General features: G+C 43.2%; 1 protein-coding gene across 11 annotated transcripts in view; it reads left to right on the forward strand.

The window, feature by feature from the left end:
- Window positions 1-23,697, forward strand: part of PHACTR1 (phosphatase and actin regulator 1) — a 479,385-nt gene that overhangs the window by 331,540 nt on the left and 124,148 nt on the right. For all 11 annotated transcript variants that reach the window (XR_004375470.2, XR_004375469.2, XM_032793286.2 and 8 more), the window contains one exon: window positions 22,079-22,159. Coding sequence is in view for 9 of the 11 variants with exons in the window: in XM_032793286.2 (XP_032649177.1) it covers window positions 22,079-22,159 (81 nt within the window). In the remaining 2 variants the exon portion in view is untranslated. The remainder of the gene's footprint in view (window positions 1-22,078; window positions 22,160-23,697) is intronic.

The raw sequence follows: 23,697 nt of genomic DNA on the forward strand, positions 1-23,697 counted from the left end.
GGGGTGGGATTGGATGGGGCAGAGGTTCTGGGAGGGCAGTCAAGGGATGGGGAATGGGGCGGTTGGGTAGGGGGGAAGGTGGAGGTGGGGCCGGGGGGGGTCCTGCGGCGCCTGGGCAAGGGGCAAATTGCCCCACTTGCCCCTCCCCCGGGTGGCCCTGCCAACCCCTCCTCCCAAGCCCGGCCCCGCCCGGCCCGGCCCCCTTACCATGCCGCTCAAAGTGGCAGGAGCTGCAGAGCTGCGTTGGTGCCGGCGGCTTAGCATGCTGCGGCTCTGCAAAGGGGAGGGGCCAGGGGATCCTCTCCAGTTTGTCCACCCGCTCACCCCCTTAGCAACCGGTTCTACACCAGTTTCTAAATTGAGCAACCAGTTCATGCGAACCGGCTCCAGCTCACCACTGCGTAGGATGCATTGCCTGCATTATGCTCATGATACCCATCCAGTTGATTTCGAATGGAACTACTAGTGCTTAAAGCTATAGCTTACGTTTGTTTAAAAACACACACACACATATCACAAACTGTGGTTAGGGCCAGGGCTTCTATAAACCAAGCTTACTATGGGCATCTGATCAACCTGTAGCTTGACTAGCTCATATTATTCACCACACTAGGTTTTCTTAGGCTTTGGAATCCATGTTGCTTATTGGAAAAAAAATTGATACATGAGTTAACTTTTCCCCTCAAATACCACCAATGTTCCAGTTCAGACACCATTTATGGGAGGACTGTAGAGGCAGTGCTATAGCACACCCCTATCTGGATCACAGAGTTGCCTCTTATTTACTCTGAGGAATCCAAACATCCAAACCACATGTTGCCAATTGTTTATATTTTATTAAGTAAACTAAATAATTAAGCAAAAGCATGAAATACATATAAACAGATCAAATTGAAAGTGAGTGAGTTAATATAAGTTCATTAAATTAATTTGATCATCTAGTTGAATAAATCATATCAAGTAAATCAACAAGTCCTTATGAACTTTATATAATAATTTGGGAAGGCAAATTGTTTAGCTGTCTGACCCAAATTAATAGGGCTTTATCCATCTCAGTGTCAATCGCTGTATTTAGGTTCCAGCCAAACAGATGATACAAGGAGGGTCAAATCATTCCCAGGTGGAAGCTAATGTTGAGACTACAGCTCTAATCAGGGGCGGCTCTAGGTATTTTGCCGCCCTAAGCACGGCAGGCAGGCTGCCTTTAGCGGTACGCCTGTGGGAGGTCTGCTGAAGCCATGGGACCAGTGGACCCTCCGCAGGCATGCCGCCGGAGGCAGCCTGCCTGCCACCCTCACGGCGTTCGGCAGAGCGCCCCCCGTGGCTTGCACATGCTTGGCGTGCTGGTGCCTGGAGCCACCCCTGGCTCTAATGCCAATTAAGGTTGTCTGCCCAAATTGTAGGTTATAGATGGATAGCCAGTCTCTTCTCCCTGCCATCCTCACCTCTATCATATGGTTACAGTGAAACATTCAAATACAATAAAAGATAACACTGCGTATTTTCTCACAACTAATCATACAACTCCTAACCCATAAAATATGTGTGTGTGTGTGTGTGTGTGAGAGAGAGAGAGAGAGCTTTTAGACAGCAAAGTTGTTTAACCTACAGTTGTCTTAGATATCTGGAGAACTCTATTGCAGGTACCATTCTCAAATACATTCTGTGTGTTCTGTACACACACCCACACACCTGCACACTTAAGACCAGCCATCTTTTGGAAGTAAAAAAAGTGCAAGATTGCTGAAGTAGGAGTGTCACTCTACTAATGAAGATTGGAAAACCAAACCTAAGAGATTGATACATATACAGTATGGTTCTAGCAACTGGTGGTTTCATTCATAGTCAGGAAGCTGGTATGTGGTTGAATAGATTAGCTAGTGGTCAGGTTGGCTTCAGGTTTTAACATCGGTGAACTTGCTAGCTAGCTAAAGGTTACTTGTAGATGTGAATCTTAGATGTTGCATGTTGCCGGACTCCTGCCCATTGATGGAAGGCCATGAGGGCAAGGAAGCATAGGCTTCTTTGTCAGGCATGGTGCCATTGCATAGCCAGAGGCCAACAACCAACAGCTGCTGCGGCAGCCACTGCATGCAAACAAGCTCAAGCAAGCAACCCAAGCAGTAGCAAAGCTTCTTCCTTTCATTCTGTTTTTGAAGGTGGTGCCTGGGTATTTCCTCTCCCTTGGAATGCCTCAGGAGCTTCTTGGCAAATCAGAAGGCACTCATCTTCTGAGGTTACTGGCACAACCAAATAAGATCCAATTAGGGTACCTCTGTGCAAATGAAGAACCTCTCTATTCTAGTAACTTTGGCCTCAGAAGGTTCATGGATCCAAAAATATACTTAGTCATTTAGCAGATCTGTAGGCATTTTGAGGTGTTTGAGGATCTGGGTCAACCCAGAGACATTATCTCACCCATCCTAAAAAGTCATAACTCAAAAATAGTTTTAAAAATCTAAAGCTAGCTAAAAGCTGGAACTGAAATCATAGGAATTCACCAATCATACATTCACTGAGCCAGCAAAGGACATTTCCTGTTTTACAGGTAAATGCATATAACTTTACCTTTGTTTTGGTACTCAGCAGCTCAGCTTTGAGCATCATTTTTCGTCACACAAAATCCAGAAGAAAAGTTAGACTATAACTCAGAGCAGAAAGTCTTTTCCGCCTGAAATCACAATTTTGGGTTCAATTTTTATGTGCAGGACTAGCTGCCTTGTACAATTGATGCAAGAAAGGCAAAGATACAGGGCCGATGCAACCATTAGGCAAACTAGTGGCCGCCTAGGGCTCCAAGATTTGAGAGCGCCAAAAAGCGGTGCCCAAAATGTCTGGGATGCACACCTGGCGCTGCAGCTTTGATCAGCTCTGGCCGGCTGGGAAGTGATGTCATTCCTCCTCCGGCTGCTGGGGGCGCTGCGCTGCTCCCTGCTGCTTTGGCTCTGCCCCAGGACCCCCGCCACTGCTCAGCCTGCCTCCCCCCCCACGCCTGCCACCAATTCCAGCAGCTTCCATTGGCCTGGAGCAGCAAACTGTGGCCACTGGGAGCTGCGATCGGCCAAACCTGCAGATGCAGCAGGTAAACAAACTGGCCTGGCCCCCCTAGGGGCTTTCCCCACACAAGCGGCGGAACAAGTTTGGGAAATACTGCTTTAGGGTATCTCATTAGATACCCAGAGTCAGTGATTATGTTTGGAAATCTTGGCCATAATATCTCTGGATTTCTAGCCATTCTGAAAAAGCTTCCTGCTACCCATCATTTTTATTACTTTTTGCAAGAAACCCTTGGAGATCATACTGGTTTTGGAATAAAGAGAGAGAGGCTCTTGGACCTGCTTTATAAAATGAACTGTCTGTAGAAGGAGCTATGGATATAGCTTTAGGGCCTTAGTCTCAGCTAGTGTAAAATAAGCAATTTACTGGGTGTGTGGCAATTTGCACTAACTAAGAATCTGGCCCTTAACGTTATCTCTAAGGAAAGATTATTTTACATCTTAGCTTATACATGAATTTCAATACCCAAATATTGGTATATTGGTTAATTTTTTAAAAAATGTTACTGTCTTCTGACTTATGTTCAGAAAAAGACTAAATTAAGCACAGTTGTCCACTTTTAGTGAACCAGTAAATCTACATGGGAATGATTAGGAACCAATTTAGTTCTGCTGTGAAACATTAGTCAAAATCTACAGAACACCTGCCTTCCTTCTCTCTTCTAGGAAAACAAGCAGCAGCTCGGGCACTAACCTGTGCTGGGCAAAATTTCAGATTCCAGTTTCTCATTTCTTTGGTGCTTCAGGCATTGCTCTTCCATCAGAAAACAATCAATAACAATTAGGAGCTGTCGGAAGTGAAATACAGTTCACCATCATGTTTCCTACAGCGAGAAGAAGAAACTAGTTTAACTTTCTTCAAATCAATGAATGAATAACCCTGAAGGCTATGAGGCCCATGGTGAAAAAATTTCTGCCCTAGGATCACACAACAGCTAGAAATGTGACATGCTATTTGACAACTAATGCAATAAGTGTATAGAAGTTGATGTATTAGTAACTTTAGATGCAAATACACAGCATTATATATTACTCAACATTCATTGTGTGGTCAGGTAAGAATCATCGAATATCAGGGTTGGAAGGGACCTCAGGAGATCATCTAGTCCAACCCCCCTGCTCAAAGCAGGGCCAATCTCCAGATTTTTACCTCAGTTCCCTAAATGGCCCCCTCAAGGATTGAACTCACAACCCTGGGTTTAGCAGGCTAATGCACAAACCACTGAGCTAAGAATGATCCCATGTAATGCATACACATAAGGATGCAAGATTAAACTTCCTTTTTTTGTACATACAGATTAAGTGGCCCCATGTTCCTGAACGATCAGATAACCAGGGTCATCCTTACCCATACACAAAGTATGCAACTGCGCAGGGCACCAGGAAATATGGTGCCCCAAATTTCCTGTGCTCTGCATGCTGCTCCAGCCTCTGCTCCTGCTCTTCCCCAGGACCCCTGCCTCTTTCCCACCCCAGCCCTGCCTCTTCCTGCCCCCACTTCCCTGAAGACTCCAGAAGCAGTCGGGCCTGCACTCACCACAAGGTAAGTGGAGCGACCTGTCCCCAGCCTGCTCTGCTCCCCTGGCTCCCAGTGGCGCTGCCAGCAAGTGCTTGGGGGCGGTTCCCCCCACCCCACAAGACTGAGAACCAGGAGAGCAGAGGAGGCTGGGGCCGGGTCACTCCACTCCCGTCCTCCTGCATGGAGGCCTGGGGCAGGGCCCCCACACAGCCCTCCCCCCCCCATGTAGGCCTGGGGCCAGCCTGCCCCCACTCCTTCCCACGAAGGCCTGGGGCCCCGCTGGGGGGCTGTGTAGGACACCAAAATAGCTAGGGATGGCCCTGCAGATAACTGAATAAAATACGGAGTTTAAATGTTACGTTTGTGTTTTTTATTTCGTAAACCACAAAATCTAGCATTTAAATTACATACTGTTAAGTTCTGAACCAACAAGGAAGCTGTTCCATTTGGGACTCTGTTAGAGTACAGTTATTTTGTACAATATTATCTCCAGTTGTATTTGTACAGTTACTATCTACAGATATTTCTAAACTGTTGCTATGCCCCCTTCTTCTGTCTATATCAATCTTTTTTTTTCTGTTCTAAGATTTCTTTATAGGTCAGTGCCTTCAGCTTCCGTTCAGTGTTTAGTCTCTAAACTTGCTCCAGTTTCTTCTAAAGACTCCCAACATAATGGATAAGCACATTAGCTGGATGTTTCTACAAAAATGATATTCAGTGAAGTAGTAAAGAGTGTTAACATTAAAGGCCCCAATCTTCTGTCACAATTTTAACACCACACCTGCCTGAGGAGAGCATTAGGCCCCAGATTGTCTTCATTAGGTTTGTAAGATTAACATTCCATTTTGATGAATGGGACAGTTCATGCTGTCCTTAGAGCTGTTGGGCGACATTCTGATAGAGTTACTCTGGATTTACATGGGTTTAACTTAGATTGGTCCAACTGGCCCATGGTTTATTTCTGTAGATTCCAGAAGATAGTACTGCATTGGTTCAAGTTGGGAAAGTTATCTGTGCAACCAAATGAGCAAACCCAGAGAAGGAGCCAAAATCTGTGAAATATGCTAAAATTCCACATGTATCGATTTCCAGTACCCCAACTGCCATCACATTAGATTCCAAAATGATGAAGTAGCGATTGCACCATTTTGTGTCATGAGGCAACGATGTGCAAGAAAAATTACCATTTAATCTGGGGTTGGTCTATGCCAACCTGTTTGTGCCAGGCCACAAGATAGGAGTGTCATGACAAAGCCAGTCACTAGATGATGTGATCAGGAAACTGCCATATTTTGGATAAGACTTTTCTCTCTGTGTTACTTGATCATTTGATCAAGCATTAAATATACAGCTCCCGATTTGGCTTCTCACTGAAGCTCTGCATTTAGGGGATGATATCGGTTCATTTTTGTGTTTCTGAGTTTATCATTCTCAGCTATGAGTCGTTTGACGTTTCTTAGAGGTGATTTAAGGATTATTGCTCTAGGTACAATTTCCTTTGGTTAGGCATGAAACACTTGGGAGCTGGATTATATATCTTTCACAAGCTGCCAAACCAATTTTATGGCTTATTGGAAGACCTATCCTTTAGGGCCTGTTCAGAATCAATTAGATGTTCCTACTGCTAGGTTTGGTGTGCTTTGCTGCCCTTATTTTAATAGATGTACGAGTGGCTGTAGATATACTGTCCATCAATTTGCCTTGTCTGTCTGGGTTTAGACACTTAAATCCCAGTTTTAGACTCCACTGAGATGCACAAAACTGCTGCCAAATCCTGTAGGTGCCTAAACTCACTCAGCACCTATGTTTCCAGGGTGAAAGTTCCCTTTGTGCCTTATTTCTGCCTTTGGATATGTACACTGCTGCCTCAGTCTAGGCATGTGGACACCTATCTCCTACCTAAGCTGCAGAGTGATTAAGAATCCAGGGATAGATAGGTGTTCATCCATCTAAGTCACCTGCGGGTCTGATCCAATAGACCTGTTTGGACCACAGGGGGTCCTGTTCAAAATCTGGCAGGAGGAGATGGGGTTGGTGGAAGTGCCATCCACCTTCTTACTTTTAGTTCAGTGGTTAGAGCACTCACCTGGGATGTGGGCCAGGTTCTATTCCTCCCCACTCCCCCGCAGGAGGGGAAGAAAGGATTTGACCAGGGGTCCCTCACCTCTCAGGAGAAGGCTCTAACCACTGAGTTATGGGCTATTCTGATGTGGGGCACCTTCCATCTCTCTGGTTTCTCACAAAACTGGGTGACTGGACATTAAAATGGCAGATGAAATTCAATGCTGATAAAAGCAAAGTAATGCACATTGGAAAACATAATCCCAACTGGATAATAGATTCCAGTGTAGCAGTGCTTTGTGCTTAAAAATGCCCTTTTGGACAGCTATTTGTCCTAATTTGCAGGGATTTTGCAGCCAGTGCAAATCCTTATTTGGTGTATGAAAGTATCTTGCAAATTAACCTTTCCACATTGCAGCCAAGATGAGTTTTCATTAGGTGGTAATGTATTAATTTCCTGTGTTAGCCTGGCTATTAGGACCATGCAGTGTATTCCGGTAAAGCTAAATCTACATGAGTTTACCACTTTATTTTGCTGTTTACCATTAAGATGTAAAAGTTAGTCATTTTCATTGTAAGTGTAGCTTTTCTATCAGCTGAGTTATCTATCCTCCAGGCTGGCAGAGTAAGTGGCTAAACTATTCTGATTGGCTAGCAGATTGGTTGTCTTCTCCTTATCTTGACTGTCCAAGCATTTCTCCTTCATTCTCGCCCTCCACTCACTTTTTCTCTCCCCCCCCTCCCCCCCCCCGCATCTCCTTTTGTGACAAGAAAACTGGCAGGTGAACTTGTCAAATTGCAATGCAGGGGCGGTAGAATTGGATTGTTGGTTTTTCCGCTCTCGGGATGTAGGAATTATACTGGAGGATCCAGTCTACTGACATCTGTTAGATTCATTTCTGTGAACTGGTCTGTATTTTGCCATCTGGCTATGTTGTCTAATGATGAGAATATCTGACAGTGTCAGCTTGCCTAGTTATTTGCATCTCATATGTAAACTGTATTTTGGAGTGAGTTGTCTTCAGCTGCGAGAAGTCATGAAATTTTTTTCTCGTTATGATGATGTCACTGACATGAATGGCTTGGTTTTGGTTTGAAAAGGATTAGTTGCACTATTATGTATCAATGTTGCAGATATATTTCTGCAATTACAGATGACACTGCTGATCCCCATTGCTGAGCCATCTGTTTGCTTATCGTCCTCTTGCTGTCAGAGAAGCTCATTGTGGTGAGACATACTCTGGCTGGTAGTACAATGAGGTTGTAAGGATTAATTATCTTACCAGGCTATTCACTGTTTTTTTCTAGCAGCATCTTTATTTTTTTTGAAGCCTCCTTTACTGACCCTGCAGAATGTATAAAGAAAGTTGAGTTGAGTTGGTGAAAACATGTACAGTTGAGTGGGCTGTAGGACTGCTCTGTAGAGGATGATATTCTGTGCCAAATTCCGCTTTCCTTTGCAGTGATCTCAGATGACAGTAGTGGTGTTTTGTGGTTGTGAACACTTGATGTATTGAACCCACTGTTTCAGTTTATTGTTTATAGTTCATAGTTTGTTGCATTTCCTTATGAATTTTGGTATGCTGTTACACCACGTTGTAGGAGAAAACATCAGTTTATCTTTTACTTGTGTTCCATCTACAGTCTGAAACATCTTTGGGGTCTTTCGCTTTGTAGATTGTGTGAAGTCTGCACAAGTCTTCCAACTCCTACCAGTTTGAGAGTTTCTTGAACTAAACCACAACCATTTCTTATTAAGTTGCTGTCAACTTTATTGAACATGTCTACCTGCCTGAGTATCCCAGCGTACTTCTGAATGAACCCTCACATTCCTGACGAAGCATACCCTGGGTCCAGCGTAAATCTTGGGATGGATTCTTCTGCAGGTAGTAGTTTCTCTTCAGTTCTTCCAAAGTCCTGATCAGGTTTCTGAACTACTTCTTAGAACATTTTATGTTACTTCTCAAGGTGGCAAGAAAATAGGTTGGAGGGGGGTGGTGTGTATGTGAGAGAGAGAGAGAGAGAATATATATTGATCAATCTTACACACTTTTGGCAGGACCTCAAATCTCTTTCCTGTGCTGGAGTCGATGGGTCTTAGTTGCTGCTGCTGATACAGGAGGATGCAAATTGTCCCAGCACCAATGGGGCAGCTGTATTCCATAGAGTATGCACCTCTGAGGGAAGACAGACAGACAGTATTTGCACCACACCCTTTCTCGCTCAGCAGCGTTAATTTACATCCGGGGGATCCAGAGCAGCCACACCAGTGAAGACTCTCTAGGGAATTTGCTGGATCAGAATAGCCTTCAGCTGCCCTGGCCCTGCCCCTTGGCAGCACTATCCATGTTTGAGGCTCTTCTAGATGGTACCATGCCATCAGAAGACTAGAGCAGATAGAAATGAAACCAGATATTATAGGGATAACATAAACGTGATGGAATAGTACTCGTGATAGAAGTACTGGTATTGAAGCGTATGTATTGTTCAGGAAAGACAGGAAAAAAAGATAAAGATGGTGGAGTAGCATTGTATATTAATGATGAGATAGACTATAAAGAAATTAGAAGCGATGGAATGGATAAGTCACTTTGGGGAAGAAAGCTACCAGAGGGATAGTGCTTGGCGTATGATACAGACCCCCAAGATCCACTTTGGGGGACCCAGATAATCTCCATCCAAGAATATTAAAGGAACTGGCACATGAAGTTGCAAGCACAATAGAAACAATTTTTATTGAATCTGTAAACTCAGGGGTCATATCCTATTACTGGAGAATTGCTCATATAGTACCTATTTTTAAGAAAGGGGTGGGGGAATGAACTAGGAAACTACAGGCCTGTTAATTTGACTCAATTGTATGCAAGGCCTTAAAATAAATTTTGAAAGAGAAAGTAGTTTAGGACATAACAGTAAACGGTAATTGGGATAAAATACAACATGGTTTTACAAAAGGTAGATTGCGTCACACCAACCTGATCCTTTCTTTGAGAAGCTAACTGATTTTCTAGATAAAGGAAGTGCAGCAGATCTAATCTACCTGGATTTCAGTAATGCATTAGATACAGTTCCACATGGGAATTCTAGTTACAGTGGAGAAGATGGCGATTAATAATAGAATTGAAAGGTGAGTAAGGAATTGGTTAAAGGGGAGACTACCAGTGAAAGGTGAACTGTCAGGCTGGAGGAAGGTTCCTCAGAGACAGGTCTTGGGACTCATCTTTTTAACATTTGTATTGATGACCTTAGCATAAAAAGTGAGAGTGTGCTAATAAAATTTGCAGGTGACACAAAGTTGGGAGCTATTGCCAATATGGAGGAGGACCAGAATATCATACAAGAATAGGGTTGCCAACTTTCTACTTGTACAAAACAGAACACCCTTGACACACACCCCCAACCCACCCCTCCTCTGAGGCCCTGCCCCTGTCCCACCCATTCTGCGAGGCCCCAACCTTCCACTCGCTCCATCCCCCATCCCTCTGTCACTCACTGTCCCCACCCTCACTGACTCCCTCATTTTCACCGGGCTGACTCAGGAGATTGAGGTGAGGGAGGGGGATGAGAGCTCCAGCTGCAGGTGCGAGCTCTGGGTTGGGGCCAAAAATGAGGAGCTGTGGAACCAGCACTTGGGGCAAGGGTGGCGTGCATAGCTCCCTGGCTGCCCCTATGCAAAGGAGCCAGAGTGAGGACATGCTGCTGCTTCCAGGAGCCACGCAAGCCAGCGCAGTCAGGGAGCCTGCCTTAGCCCCACTGTGCCACCGATCGGACTTCTAAAAGCCCAGGCAGCAGTACTGACCAGAGCCGCCAGGGTCCCTTTTCAACTGGGTATTCCGATCAAAAACCGGATCCCTGGCAGCCCCATATAAGAAAATTTTGGAATACCTTGAAAACTGGAATAATAGAAATGGGATAAAATTTTAGTAGTTCCTAAGTGCATGACCTTGACTTTGCACTAACAACAAGAACTTTTGCTATAAGTTGGGGACATATCATTTGGAAGCAACAGAGGAGGAAAAAGACTTGGGTGTATTGGTCAATCACATGATGACTATGAGCCACTAATGTGATTGGCCAGGAAAAAGGCTAATACAATCTTAGGATACATCAGGCAAGGTATTGCCAGTAGAGATAGGGAAATGTTATTACCATTATGTGAGGCACTGGTGAGACTTCATCTGGAATACTGTGTGCAATTCTGGTCTCCCAGATTTAAGAAAGATGTATTCAAACTGGAACAGGTGCAGAGAAGGGCTACTAGGATGATGAGAAGAACAGAAAACCTACCTTATAAGAGGAAACTTCAGGAGTTTGGTTTGTTTAGCCTCAGCAAAGGCTATGGGGAGATGTGAGTGTACTCTGTAAATACATCGGGAATAAATACCAGGGAGAGAGAGGAGTTATTTAAGTTAAGGGCCAATGTTGACACAAGAACAAATGGATATAAACTGGCCATGAACAAGTTTAGGCTTAAAATTAGATGAAGGTTTTTAACCATCAAAGGAGTGAGGTTCTGGAGGGGGCTCTGAGTTACTACAGTGAATTCTTTCCTGGGTGTCTGACCGGTGGATCTCACCCACATGCTTATAGTTTAACTGATTACTATATTTGGATTCAGGAAGGAATTTTCCCTCAGGTAGGACTCGGGGAGGTGGGAGGCGGTTGCTTTCCTCTGCAGCATGGGACACGGGTCAGTTGCTGGTTTGAACTAGAGTAAATGGGGGATTCTCTGTAACTTGAGTCTTTTTAAATCATTATTTGAGGACTTCAGTAACTCAGCCAGAGATTATGGGTCTATTCCAGGAGTGGGTGGGTCAGGTTCTGTGGCCAGCAATGTGCAGGAAGTCAGACTAGATGATCACAACAATCCCTTCTCACCTTAAAGTCTATGAGACACTTTTCACTGATGCAAACATCTCCTCAGGTGGACTTGACACTGTCACAAGGGTTCCTGTACTATGGTCTGAGCCTATGAAAGCAAGGGCAGACCTACGGTTAATAGAGACACTTCCATGTGCTTTTGGCAAAACCCTGGCAGTGTGTTCTGTTTCTTCACCAGTCTGTGTACTTTGCTGTTGCTGCTGTTACTGTCTGATTGTTGCACGATATCTGCTCGTGAAGATTGTGGGTCTCTGTTTATCAGCTGGAAAGATGAGGATGGCGACACCTTTCTTCAGAGGTGTGTGGCCTTGCATTCATTCAGAGTAGGGTGATCAGACAGCAAATGTGAAAAACAGGACGTAATAGGAGTCTATATAAGATAAAGACCCCAAAATTGGGACTGTCCCTATAAAATCGGGGCATCTGGTCACCCTAGCTCAGTTACATTCTCTTTGATTTTCCTCCTGACAGTTCCTTCCATTGTTTGGCTTGAGATGTCCTGTTTTATTTCTTGTCTGTTCATTTAATCATCTTCTGTCAGGCTTCCTCTGTTTGGTTTGTGAAATATATTATGTTGTTACTTTGCAGCTGGCTGGAAATTTAGCCCTTTTCCTAGAATGACTTCTTCTTTGATTGCTTTTCAGTCCTGCTATAGGAGAGATTTGCAGTCTGTCTGGTTTTGGATTTGTACTTCTGATTTCTCTAGTTCAGTTCCTTCTGTTAGTTATGTTTCATAGAGTTGTTCAAATTTTACTTATCTGGATTTGCTTTTGTTTACAGAATTCTTGATTATAAACCATGTTTCTGAATCCTATTACTTTATCATGGTGTTCTCTGTTTAATGTGGTCTGCAGCTTTTTGATTAGCTCCTGTAATTCTCTGTTTAGAGATTTGATTTTGTATTCATTTTTTCTGATCCTTTCCTCTGGCAGTTTACTTTATGTTTGCTAATGAGCCATGTAGATCTACAGTTTCGTTTGTCTGATATTAATTAAAACATTCAGTGTTACTTTCTTTTGCCAAAATACAAGTGAGAAGTAGAAATGGTTCCTTCCTTTCCCTGTGGTTACTGTCTGGGGCAACTGATATTTGACTCTGTAGTTAGTATCCACAGGATATGTAGTTTGATCCACTGTTCTCCAAGTGGGTATCAGTGGAGGGTGGGGGAGTAATTTCACAAGACTTCCTCCAACAGTGTAGATTCGTCTGCCACACTGTTCCTGGTCTGCTGATCAGTGCCTTTTATTGGGTATCTGTCTGGCTTTACGTAGGAAATGCGGACCAATGAGCACAGAAGGACTCTCCTCACTGATGCATCTGGATTTTGTGCGCAGCTCACCTATCAGAAGCACTCAGTGAGTGCATCCAGCAATATTGAATGCCCAGGTATAGAAAAGGAAAGTAGAAGTGGCTGCAATTTTTCAAATTTTGACTTTTGATTTAAAAAAAAAGCCAAGGGTTTTGTTTTTTGTTTTTTCCCAATAAAATGTTGTGATTGCTGATTTGACCAGCTCTAGATGAAAGGGAACTTACTGATGATGCTGAGCTGGATGTGACCGACCAGAGTTTCCAGCCTACTATGGAGTATTCAGTAGTCAGAATATATCATAGGGGATGAAAAGAGACATAAACTAGATGCGCTTCTTGATCCTGATTTCTGTGAAAACAAGAAGCACTGCTAGGTTCTTCCCCATGACTTAAGTGAATCACTGTCTACAGTAAAGCCAGTTTCAGTACAAAACTGGGAATAACATGAGCAAGGTTCATTCTGCCTTCTAGTTGATTTTTAATCAGTTATTTCAATTGTCTTAATCAGTCATAGTCATAGTCTAGTGCAGGGGTGGGCAAACTTTGTGGCCACATCTGGGTATGCAGATTGTATGGCGGCCATGAATGCTCACGAAATTGGGTGCGGGAGGTGGTGAGGGCTCCAGCTGGGGGTGCGGGCTCTGAGGTGGGGCCAGAAATGAGGAGTTCAGGGTGCGGGAGGGGGCTTTGGGCTGGGGCAGGGGATTAGGGTGTGGGGTGAGCAGGGGGGCACGGGCTCCGGCTGGAGGTGCAGGCTCTGTGTGGGGCTGGGGATGAGGGGTTTGAGATGCAGATGGTGCTCCGGGCGGGGACCGAGGGGGTTCAGAGGGTGGGAGGGGGATCAGTACTGGGCCAGGGACTTGGGGCTTGGGAGGAGGTCAGGGGTACAGGCTCTGGCCGGCCGGCATTTACCTCAAGCAGCAGCATGTCTTCCCTCTGGCACCTATGCGGAGGCGCAGGCAGGCAGCTCTGCGCGCTGCCCTGTCCTCAGGCATCAGCCATTGGGAGCCTCCTGTTGTCCTTACACATAGAAGCTGGAGGGGGAACATGCCACTGCTTCTGGGAGCCGCGTGGAGCTACAGCATGCATGGAGCGGGGCAAGCCCCTAACCTTGGTCCCTGGCTGGAGCTCCAGAGCAGGGCAAGCCCCAGACTCTGCTCCCTGGTGGAAGCTTGAGGGCCAGAGTAAAACATCTGACAGGCCAGCTGCAGCCCACAGGCCATAGTTTGCCCACCCCTGTTCTAGTGGATAAGGCACTGGAATGGGACTCAGGGAGCCTCGATTCTATTCCTGCTCCTGCCACTGATCTGTTGGGGTGACCTTGGATATGTCACTTTGCTGCTCTGTGCCTCAGTTTCCCCAGCTGTAAAATAGGGATAATTATAATGGTCTCCTTTGGAAAATATTTTAAGATCTACTGATGAGACGTGTTATATAAGAGTTAGGTACTATTGTTGTTGTTTATTCTTAGTCTCTCCTCTATAACATAAATCATATAATTTCACTTAGTAATTGATGCAGTGGAGGGAATTACTCTTCTCTGTCATTTACGTGTTAACTGATTTGGAAATGCTGTTCACCCTTTTGCCATTTGTATAAGATCAGCAAATTTAAAAAAAAAAAAACACAACTTCATACAACCCTATCTCTGTCCTTCACTGACTCACGTGTTTTATAACATTGCACTGTGCAGCACAAGCTGTGGTTGGAACCAGAAAGAAGTTCTCCTATGTAGACACCACAAAGAAATAATGGCCTCCTGCTTTTGTATGTAATTGTAAAAGCTTTTGGTCCAGGTTTGCCAAAAGCTTCTCTGTAATTCACAAACCTTTTGAACACTCTCCTCTTCTCACAGGTTCTGGGGAATGATTGTATGGGTTTGATTTGTAACCATGCAAAACTGGTGGACTTGTTCACTTTCACTTCTAAACAAGAAAAAATTCAGTAGTTCAGCTGAGTTTCACTTTGATTTTAAAGTTCATTCAAACCTCAGACTCAAAGCAAAGCTCAGGGATGTCAACTCATGTGAAATGAAACTAGGATGATCAGATGTCCCGATGTTGTCAGTAGTCCCAATAGTAGAGGCTTTGTCTTATATAGGCAACTATTACCCCATCCCTACTCCTCCATCCCAATTTTTCACACTTGCCACGTGGTCACCCTAAATGAAACAAATCAAAAATTAATTGAGCCTCCTGTGAACTGGAACCTGTGAGTTTTGCCCTGCTCTGTCTGAGACTTTCATCCACGTTATTTCTCTTTTCAAAACTACTCATTTAAATCAAGTAGGGTACCAGCTGACTACCGAGAAACTCCATGTGTTTGAAAAAGTTTCAGGATGTCTTAATACACCATTTACTGGTGCCTCTTGTGAGTACCTCATGAAAATACATCTCTCTCCTCCATAATTCTAAAGGGAATGGTGCATGTTTGTGTATCTTCACACCATGGAGCCAGTAACTTACATTTATTTCCTAACTATCCATATCTGGAATATTAGAAAAGCAAATTCCGAATATTGATTCCAGATATAGTTTACAAAATAGAGAGCTTTTGCCATGTTGTAGTGACCTCTGTTGACTACATGACCAATGAAAAATAGAGTGGTCTTTAAAAGGAAGAATTCAGACTAAGCATGCCACAGTGTTCTCTTAGAGGAAAGCCAAAGGGGCAGCCGCACATGAGCAAGATTAAGATCCATCTGACTAGAGCAGATTATTTTGAGTGTTGATTGTCATCCCAGTAATTTAATCAGTAGCATGGCATGTTGTGCAAAGGGTGGCAATCTTCTCTCATATATGTGTTGGGGCGCTGATGTGCTACAGAGTTTGGTCTGTGAGAGATGAGTAAGTAGGGTTGATAGGCTGATGTTTCCTCACTACATAAATGTCTCTGTGGTGATTTAATGCAGCAGCTTAAGCACTGGGCCCACAGGCAGCTGTATGCTTCACCTTCTCAGCTGGAAACAGACCATGATCGCTGTTATCATGGAGCACAAGGGTTTATTAAAGGAATAAAGACAATATAGTGGTATGGTTCCAGGATGAGGGGGCACGAAATCCTTGTGACCTTGTCTAGACTGTTCTGATTTTCATGGACCAGACACTGAGAAAAGCGCTACTTGAATAGCAGAGGGATGACCCTGCTTAAAAAAGGCTCAAAAACACTGGCTCAGAAATGTCAATAAAAATATTTGTGTTTAATTTTATCAAATCAGATAAGAAACTGTATACTGTAGATCAGAGTAGCAAAATATACTCTCTCTCTCTGTGTCCATGTATGTGTCCTCTTTGTCTGGAAACCAGAACTGAAAATTGGTTTATTTAAAAACTAGTTCATTTATTTTGATAGCAGAATACCATTTTAAAACTTAATTAATTCCTATAGCAAAAGTTTGCAATTGATTTCTATCCTCCTGGAAAGGGAACCATGTTATATGAATGGACAAAACAAGGTTAATCGATATATCACTAGTAAAAATCCCAATAGAAGGAATACATCTTAAATATTAATTATACTTAATTTTCCCCATCACTGAAGTTACAAGGTTCTCAAGAATCAAAGGTTAATTCATAAAAGTCTTTATTTTTCTTCTCTTATGAATAGATCCCTTCTAAGTACATAATGAATACATTTATGCTGTACCAATAGGGTGACCAGATAGGAAGTGTGAAAAATCAGGACGGGGTGGGGGTAATAGGTGCCTATGTAAGAAAAAGCTCCAAAAATTGGGACTGTCCCTATAAAATCGGGACATCTGGTCACCCTATGTACCAGCTTCCTCCTTAGAAAGAAAACCCTTGGCAAAAGAGCTTTCCATCTTTGTCAGAGTAATTATGAGCTCAGCAGGTAGTTCACATTGTTCAAGCTGTTAGTTCGCTATGAATTTTACACATAGGCTTTATGAACTGTAAGTTGGGCATTTGTGATTGTCTCACCCTGATTCCACAGCATCTTCAGAGGACACGCACATAAATATACAGGACACGTTTAGTGGGGAGAAGAGTCCTAATGAAAAACGATTGGTTCTTGGGTTTTAATATCATCATCTCCTGAAAGCAGCAGAGAATCCTGTGGCACCTTATAGACTAACAGAGGTTTTGGAGCGTGAGCTTTCGTGGGTGAATACCCACTTCGTCAGACGCAGGTAGTGGAAATTTCCAGGGGCAGGTATATATATGCTAGCAAGCAAGCTAGAGATAACGAGGTTAGTTCAATCAGGGAGGATGAGGCCCTGTTCTAGCAGTAGAGGTGTGAAAACCAATGGAGGAGAAACTGGTTCACTCAGTGCTGTCCTTAGATGAACAGCCTGAGAAGCCCTTCCTGTAGATATTTTGGTAACTAAACTCTGGTTCAGTAGGGTAGGTGATTAATTCTTTGAGTGTAGCTGCCAAATCCTTTCTAAGTGGATACAGGAGACTTTAAAAAAAAAAAGCAAAGTCCTTGTTTTTAGCCCAAGCTTTGAACAGAAGTTTTTGTGTCATCTTCTGATGTGAGGTCTGTGACAAGCACAGCTTTTCTACAGGGACCATGAAGAAGCTGGTGTGCAGACAATCATCCTAAACAATCTATGTTTAGAACTCTACATAATTGAATCTAAAAAAATAGTGTGTGTGTCTGAGAAGCATTTCTCTCTACTTAGCTGTCTGGCTATCCAATTATTTTGAAGAGGGGACTCTGTCTACTGAGATTTTTTTTCACTACTTCTTGTCTTTCCAATTAGGACTGTCTGACTAAAACGTAATGTCTGCCTCTCTGAAATGTTGACTTCTCTGCATGAAATTAGCTTATTCCTTACCACTGGTTTTGATTCTGTGGGGTGTAGAATAGTGTGGGCTGAAGCTCGTCACTTATGCTTCTTCCTGACTATAAAAGAAATGCTACTTGTTGTAATACCTTACGTAGTGAACTATATAGGAGTGGACTAAATAGGAGTGTCTGTGTGTGTGTGTGTGTGTGTGAGAGAGAGAGAGAGAGAGAGAATAATTTGGTCCATATGCATAAGTATGTACTGTGCATGCGCGCGCACACACATTCCTGTGTATGTACATGTGTATATAGATAAAGTACGCATGGGTTATCTAGCTGCCTATGGTACAGTTTAGTATATTAATTTTCAAAATATCTTTTAGCTATACTTGGCACTCTCTGTATCTCCATTCAGTGAACAGTGCTGCTGCCTGTAAGCAGGTGGTGTTGTTTTGATGATATTTCTTCCAGCTTGGTTTCCTGTAGAGAGGTACCGTTAGGCAGAGTGAATGCACTTCACTGTTTGAATGAATGGAAAATGAGAGATTTTCTCAGAGTTGTTGAAAAAACAGTTCAACAGGGTCAAGTTTTTCCTGTTTATTTAAGGACAGGTCCTGTACCACTGAAGTCAGGAAGAGTTTTATCATTTAGTTCAATGGGGGCAGGCTCAGGACCTTACTGTGCTGAGTGTTTAAAAAGAACAAATCTTAAAAATCCCATCTAATCCAAGGAAATATAAAATGGCCAGATCTTGAAGCATTTACTCAGGCAGACTCCCACTGAAACCAGTGGGAATTTACCCTAAAGAGGACTGCAAGATTTGGTCTAGTTTGAGCAGCAACTTCTGGGTGTAGTTTCAGCGAGTGATGAAGTTCCAGATATGGAAAGTCTGAGGTTATTTCTAAGTAATTGGGGTTATCAGAATTTGTTGCCTTTGCAAATGCAAACTGTGTGGAGTCATAGACTTGTGCTCATAAGTAAGGCTCTGTGCTTGTCACAGAAGTCACGGATTCTGTGACTTTCCGTGACTTCTGCAGCAGCCCATGCGACTGGCCCGGAAGCCGCCTAAACACCTCGTGCAGCCCCGTGGCCAGCTGCACCAGCTGCTGCCGGGGCAGTCTCGTGCTCCCATCCTGCCTCCAGCAGCAGGAGTTTGGGTGTGGGGGGGCTCAGGGCTAGGGATTGGGGTGTGGGGTGGTTCTTACCTGGGGGAAGGGCTCCCCGGAAGGGTGACAGGAATGCCCCTCCGTCAGCTCCTAGCTCCAGTTGCTGCCTCCACCCTTAGGCACTGCCCCTGCACCTCCCATTGGCCATGGTTCCCAGCCAGTGGGAGCTGCAGAACCAGGGCTTGGGGCAGAGCGGAGGCAGCACATAGAGCTAGGAGCTGGAGGTTGCCGCTTCCCAGGAGCCAGGTACAGAACCTGCCCCAGTGCCCCCAATCACACCCCTGAGTATCCTGCAGTGCCCCCCCAAGCTGCACACCTCCCCTGCATACCCATGGTGCCCCCTCTAAGTGCTCCTCCGTGTACCCACAGTACCCCCTTGGGCCACCCCCTGGCAGCCCCAGGATTTCTCCCCCAAGCTCCCAAGTTTTAGTAAGGGGTATATAGTAAAAGTCACGGACAGGTCACAGGGAGTAAACAAAAATTCATGGCCCATGACCTGTCTGTGACTTTTACTAAAAATACCCGTGACTAAAATCTAGTCTTACTCATAAGCAATGGAACTTCTGCTAGTGATGAAAATCTGTAGGAGTTGTGCTGATTACCCTCTTTTAGGGTGACCAGGTGTCCCGATTTTATAGGGACAATCCAGATATTTGGGGCTTTTAGGCACTGATAATCCCCCATCCCCATCCCAATTTTTCACATTGGCCATCTGGTCACCCTACCCTCCTTAGAGTCCAAGGGTGAACTCCTAGGCCCATTGAAGTCAATTGCAAAACTGCCTATCACCCCGAGGGGATAAAAGACCCAACTGTCCCTCAGTTCCTCTCTTCTTGTAGCTGGGAGGCCTCTCCATGCTTCATATATCTTGCAAAGTTAAGTTTGCTGTTTTTATTGTTCTGGTAGTTTATAACAGTTCATCATTAGAGAACCGGTTGAACTGTTAATTTGGCTTCTTGATGCTTCTTATGGGATCTATTGAATTACTTTTTTAGCCCATGTAATCATTTTCTGGTGCTTGTTGGTCTATTTGGGCTTCATTTACTGTTCACTGTCTTGTCAGATAATCAAGACAAATAACCAGGCTTTCAAAAATGCAAAGCCCTTGATAGCAATATGTGTGTTACAGCTTATTTAGACCCAATACTCAGCAAAATGTACAAAGTGTAAAATTTTCAAAATGGCCAAAGTGACTTAGGGTATGTTTACACTTTGAGCTGCAGACATAAATTTCAGCTCGAGGAGATATATTCTCGCTAGCTCTGAGCAAGTTAGTTCACCAAAAATAGAGAGTAGCCACAACAGCACAATCAGTAGCAGAAAGACTTCCTGTCCTGAGAACCTACCAGTCAAAGATTCTGCGCATGTACTCAGGATGGCTAGCCCCTCTTTCCACGGTTATACTCTATTTTTAGCATGCTTGTTTGATCAGAGCTAGCACAGTGTGTTTCCTTGAGCTGGAATTTATTCCTCCAGCTCAAAGTGTAGATGTACCCTAAGGCTCTTTTCAAAAGTGCTTAGGTACTTAGGAGTCTAAATCTCACTGAAAGTCAGTGGGACATAGGCTCCTAAATATGGAAGTCACTTTTGAAAACGTTATCCATATTGTATAGCTATCAGGTCTCTTGTAAGAGATTTGTTATGTTAAATGTAGAGGGTGATCGAAGCAGAAGATAATATCTGGAACATACATATAGACATAAAACTATAGAAGATGATTGGGTATTGGGTCCGAAGCCTTCTATTCCGGGATGGAGAACAGCCCTTAAGCGCTAATTGACATTAGAGGTCAATTGGACATGTTCAAGATGATATGATGATCCTTCTGGGATTTCAGTGTGTGAGGAAATGCAAATATATTTAATATATACAACTGTTCATATATGGTTTTTTGTGAGACATTAGGTGTTGACTACTTGTTTTTTTTTTATCTTTAGAAATATATAATCAAATCTAAGAATTAGATAAAAAAGAAGAGACAGAAATTACTTCCATCAGACACAATACCTTTTATAAGCAGGGTTATAATAGACACCAGGGCCCAGGCCTTAGTATCTTAAAATTGATCATCACACAGTATATATCTAATAGCAAACAAGTTTCATGATGTCAATAGAAAGCTCGCCCATCCTCCAAGTACTCAGTATCTCCTGACTTGAGGAACAGAGAATTGGCAGCAGCACAACCAGTAGTTATGCTCTCATGTTTGGAGAGGAGGAAAAAGTCATTTCTGGGCCCGTTTTGCTTTAAATCTGTCTTGTGCAGCTTGAAGTTGCTTCCTCCTGGTTCATTTTTTGTGTGCTGCAGCTGAAAGGAGAGCATATGGCACTGGGGATTTGCCCTTGACTATGCTTCCTTTTTGGCAAGCTATGCCTTGATTTCTCACAGAGCACACAAAATCTCAGCACACCCTGTGCATCATTTTATGTACCCCTTGCTCACTCTCCGATATATGCCTGAATGGACAGATAAGACCAATTACTTTTTGATGTTTTGGTTAAATGGGCATTGCTTTAAAATTGCTGTTGCACTAATCAAACAGCATAATTCTATCTGTCTTTCTGGTGCCCTGATCACCATGGTATCTAGGCACCAAAATAAGAATTATAATGCGTTTGGCCAGAACCTTAGCTGATGTAGATAAGGGGAGCTTCATTGACTTTAATGGAACTTCTCTGATTTACACCAGGTGAGGACATGGCTCTCTGTCATCCTGAATATAGCATATTCTCCACTCCCCCTTCATGTGTAACTCCCTGCTCTTCATGTGTCAGTATATTTATGCCTGCATCTATAATTTTCACTCCATGCATCTGAAGAAATGGGTTTTTTACCCATGAAAGCTTATGCCCAAAGCAATCTGTTAGTCTTTAAGTGCTACCGGACTCCTCATTGTTTTTGTGGGTACAGTCTAACATTGCTACCTCTCTGATTGATGCTGTGTTCCTTCAAATCTCTTTCTGTCTTTCCTTCCTCCCACCCCACATGAATTATACCCCATTCTTCTCATCCTTTCTAATTCTCCCCAAAACACTTGGCTCATGTGTTTGATGAAGCAGTGAGAGTGTACCCCAATAAAGCAGTCTATCCATTTATATCAACAGTCATGTTACAACAACAAGTGGAAATCTACAGAGCTGTGGCTCTCTTGGTTTTCAGATACTAATGGGACTTTTGCCATTGACTTCAGTGGGAAAAAGATTTGGCCCAGAGAGTAAAAATATAAAATGCTATAAAAGGCACATGACCTTCCAAATGCTATAAAAGGCACATGACCTTCCAAAATTGCCTTGGCATTTATTTTTGTATTTAAATGTATTTTTGTCCTTATATTGTAGCTCTGGAAAGAAAAATATCAATGAGGCAAAGCAGAGAGGAGCTGATAAAACGAGGAGTCTTGAAGGAAATCTACGATAAAGGTAAGAGATACTTGTCTACTCAACTTTAAATTGACAATATTGTATGTACAGTCTTATGGCCTGATCTTGTAATGGTATAATACCAGTAACTTTAATGGCATTAACTCGTGGTTTACCTAATGAGATCCAAATCAGGCCTTCATACTTCTGTTTTAATTTTACTTAGGTTTGTCACTTTGAATAATTGTAAAAATCATCTAGTAAGAATTAAAAATTAAACATATGTAAAGTAGCTGAAGGATAAATTATAGCAGTATATGGCAATCACGCTTCTCTTGATAACAATGACATAATGAAGAAAATTGAATGACCCCATGTTGTCTCTTGATATAAACATTCTGGTTGAGTCACTGCTGGATTAACTATTGTGGAAAGGGAAATCATTTATATTGCTTTGGATTGCTTAGAGCACAGGGCACCACAGATTCCTATAGCATATCTGAAAATTCATAATACTCATGACCTGGATACTTCACAAATGTGACAAGAAAAATAACATTCACACCCAAGAATGAAATTTCATTGCTTTATGTCATCCCATTTAAGTAAGACAACAAATACACATTGCCTATTACGTATTTGTCAGTCATCTAACCTCTCCTTCAGTTTGTTCTGTTGTTTCCTGTGTAAAGAGCACAAAGGCAATAATTCAGCCAAGCACTTAAACCCAGATCCACAAAGGTACTTAGTTGCCTAAACCCCAGATTTAGGCCCCTAATTTCTCTCATCCTATGGTGCCTTTTGGTGCCTACATCCCAGTTTTGGCTCCACTGTGGCTATGGGAGGCCCAGGTTCAATTCTCCTCTCTTCTTGATGGAGAGAGAGGTTTTGAACAGGAGTCTCCCGCCTATTAGAAAAGTAGTTTAGCAACTGGGGATCTCTCTCTCTCTCCAGTTGAAGCTGTTCAATCATTCTTTCATTATTTATCCACAATGGGAGTGGGGGAACTGGACCCTGGGTTTCCAGCATTCCAGGTGAATGCCTTAACCACCGGACTGCAGAATCATTCTCTCTCTCTGTCTCTCGCCCAGTAGCTGTTCCACTGTGATAAATACTTAAATAGGCCACCTCGTCGTCCTCCTGTCATCGTTTTGTGTAGAGTCAGTCAGGCGCCTAACTCATTCCCATCCCACAGATTGCAACCATTTAAGTGAATTCAAAAAGTACAGTATTTGTAATTAAATTACAAATTTTAGCTTGTTCTTTTTAGCCGCTTTTTAACACTTTATTTCTAGCAGTACTTCTGCTCTACTATTTGCCCTTATTTCTGTGAAGTCAGCTCAGATGCTTCTTCACTGTGGAAGCTTGCAATTCTTGTCCACTTACCTAATTTTATATATAGCCTTGGGTGTTCCACATGGCAGAATGATTTGGTTTAAATATGTCACCAAGAAACATGAATAACTCCTTCTAATGATTAAAAAAATAGTCTATTAGACTAAATATGTCAACAGACTAATTTCTGTGTGAACAGAAGAGGGGCTTGAGTCTCAGCCAAGGCTTAGTGTGCTGTATAGACATACACTAAATTGATCTGT

This window comes from Chelonoidis abingdonii, chromosome 2 (assembly GCF_003597395.2).
Source record: "Chelonoidis abingdonii isolate Lonesome George chromosome 2, CheloAbing_2.0, whole genome shotgun sequence".
NCBI lineage: Eukaryota > Metazoa > Chordata > Testudines > Testudinidae > Chelonoidis > Chelonoidis abingdonii.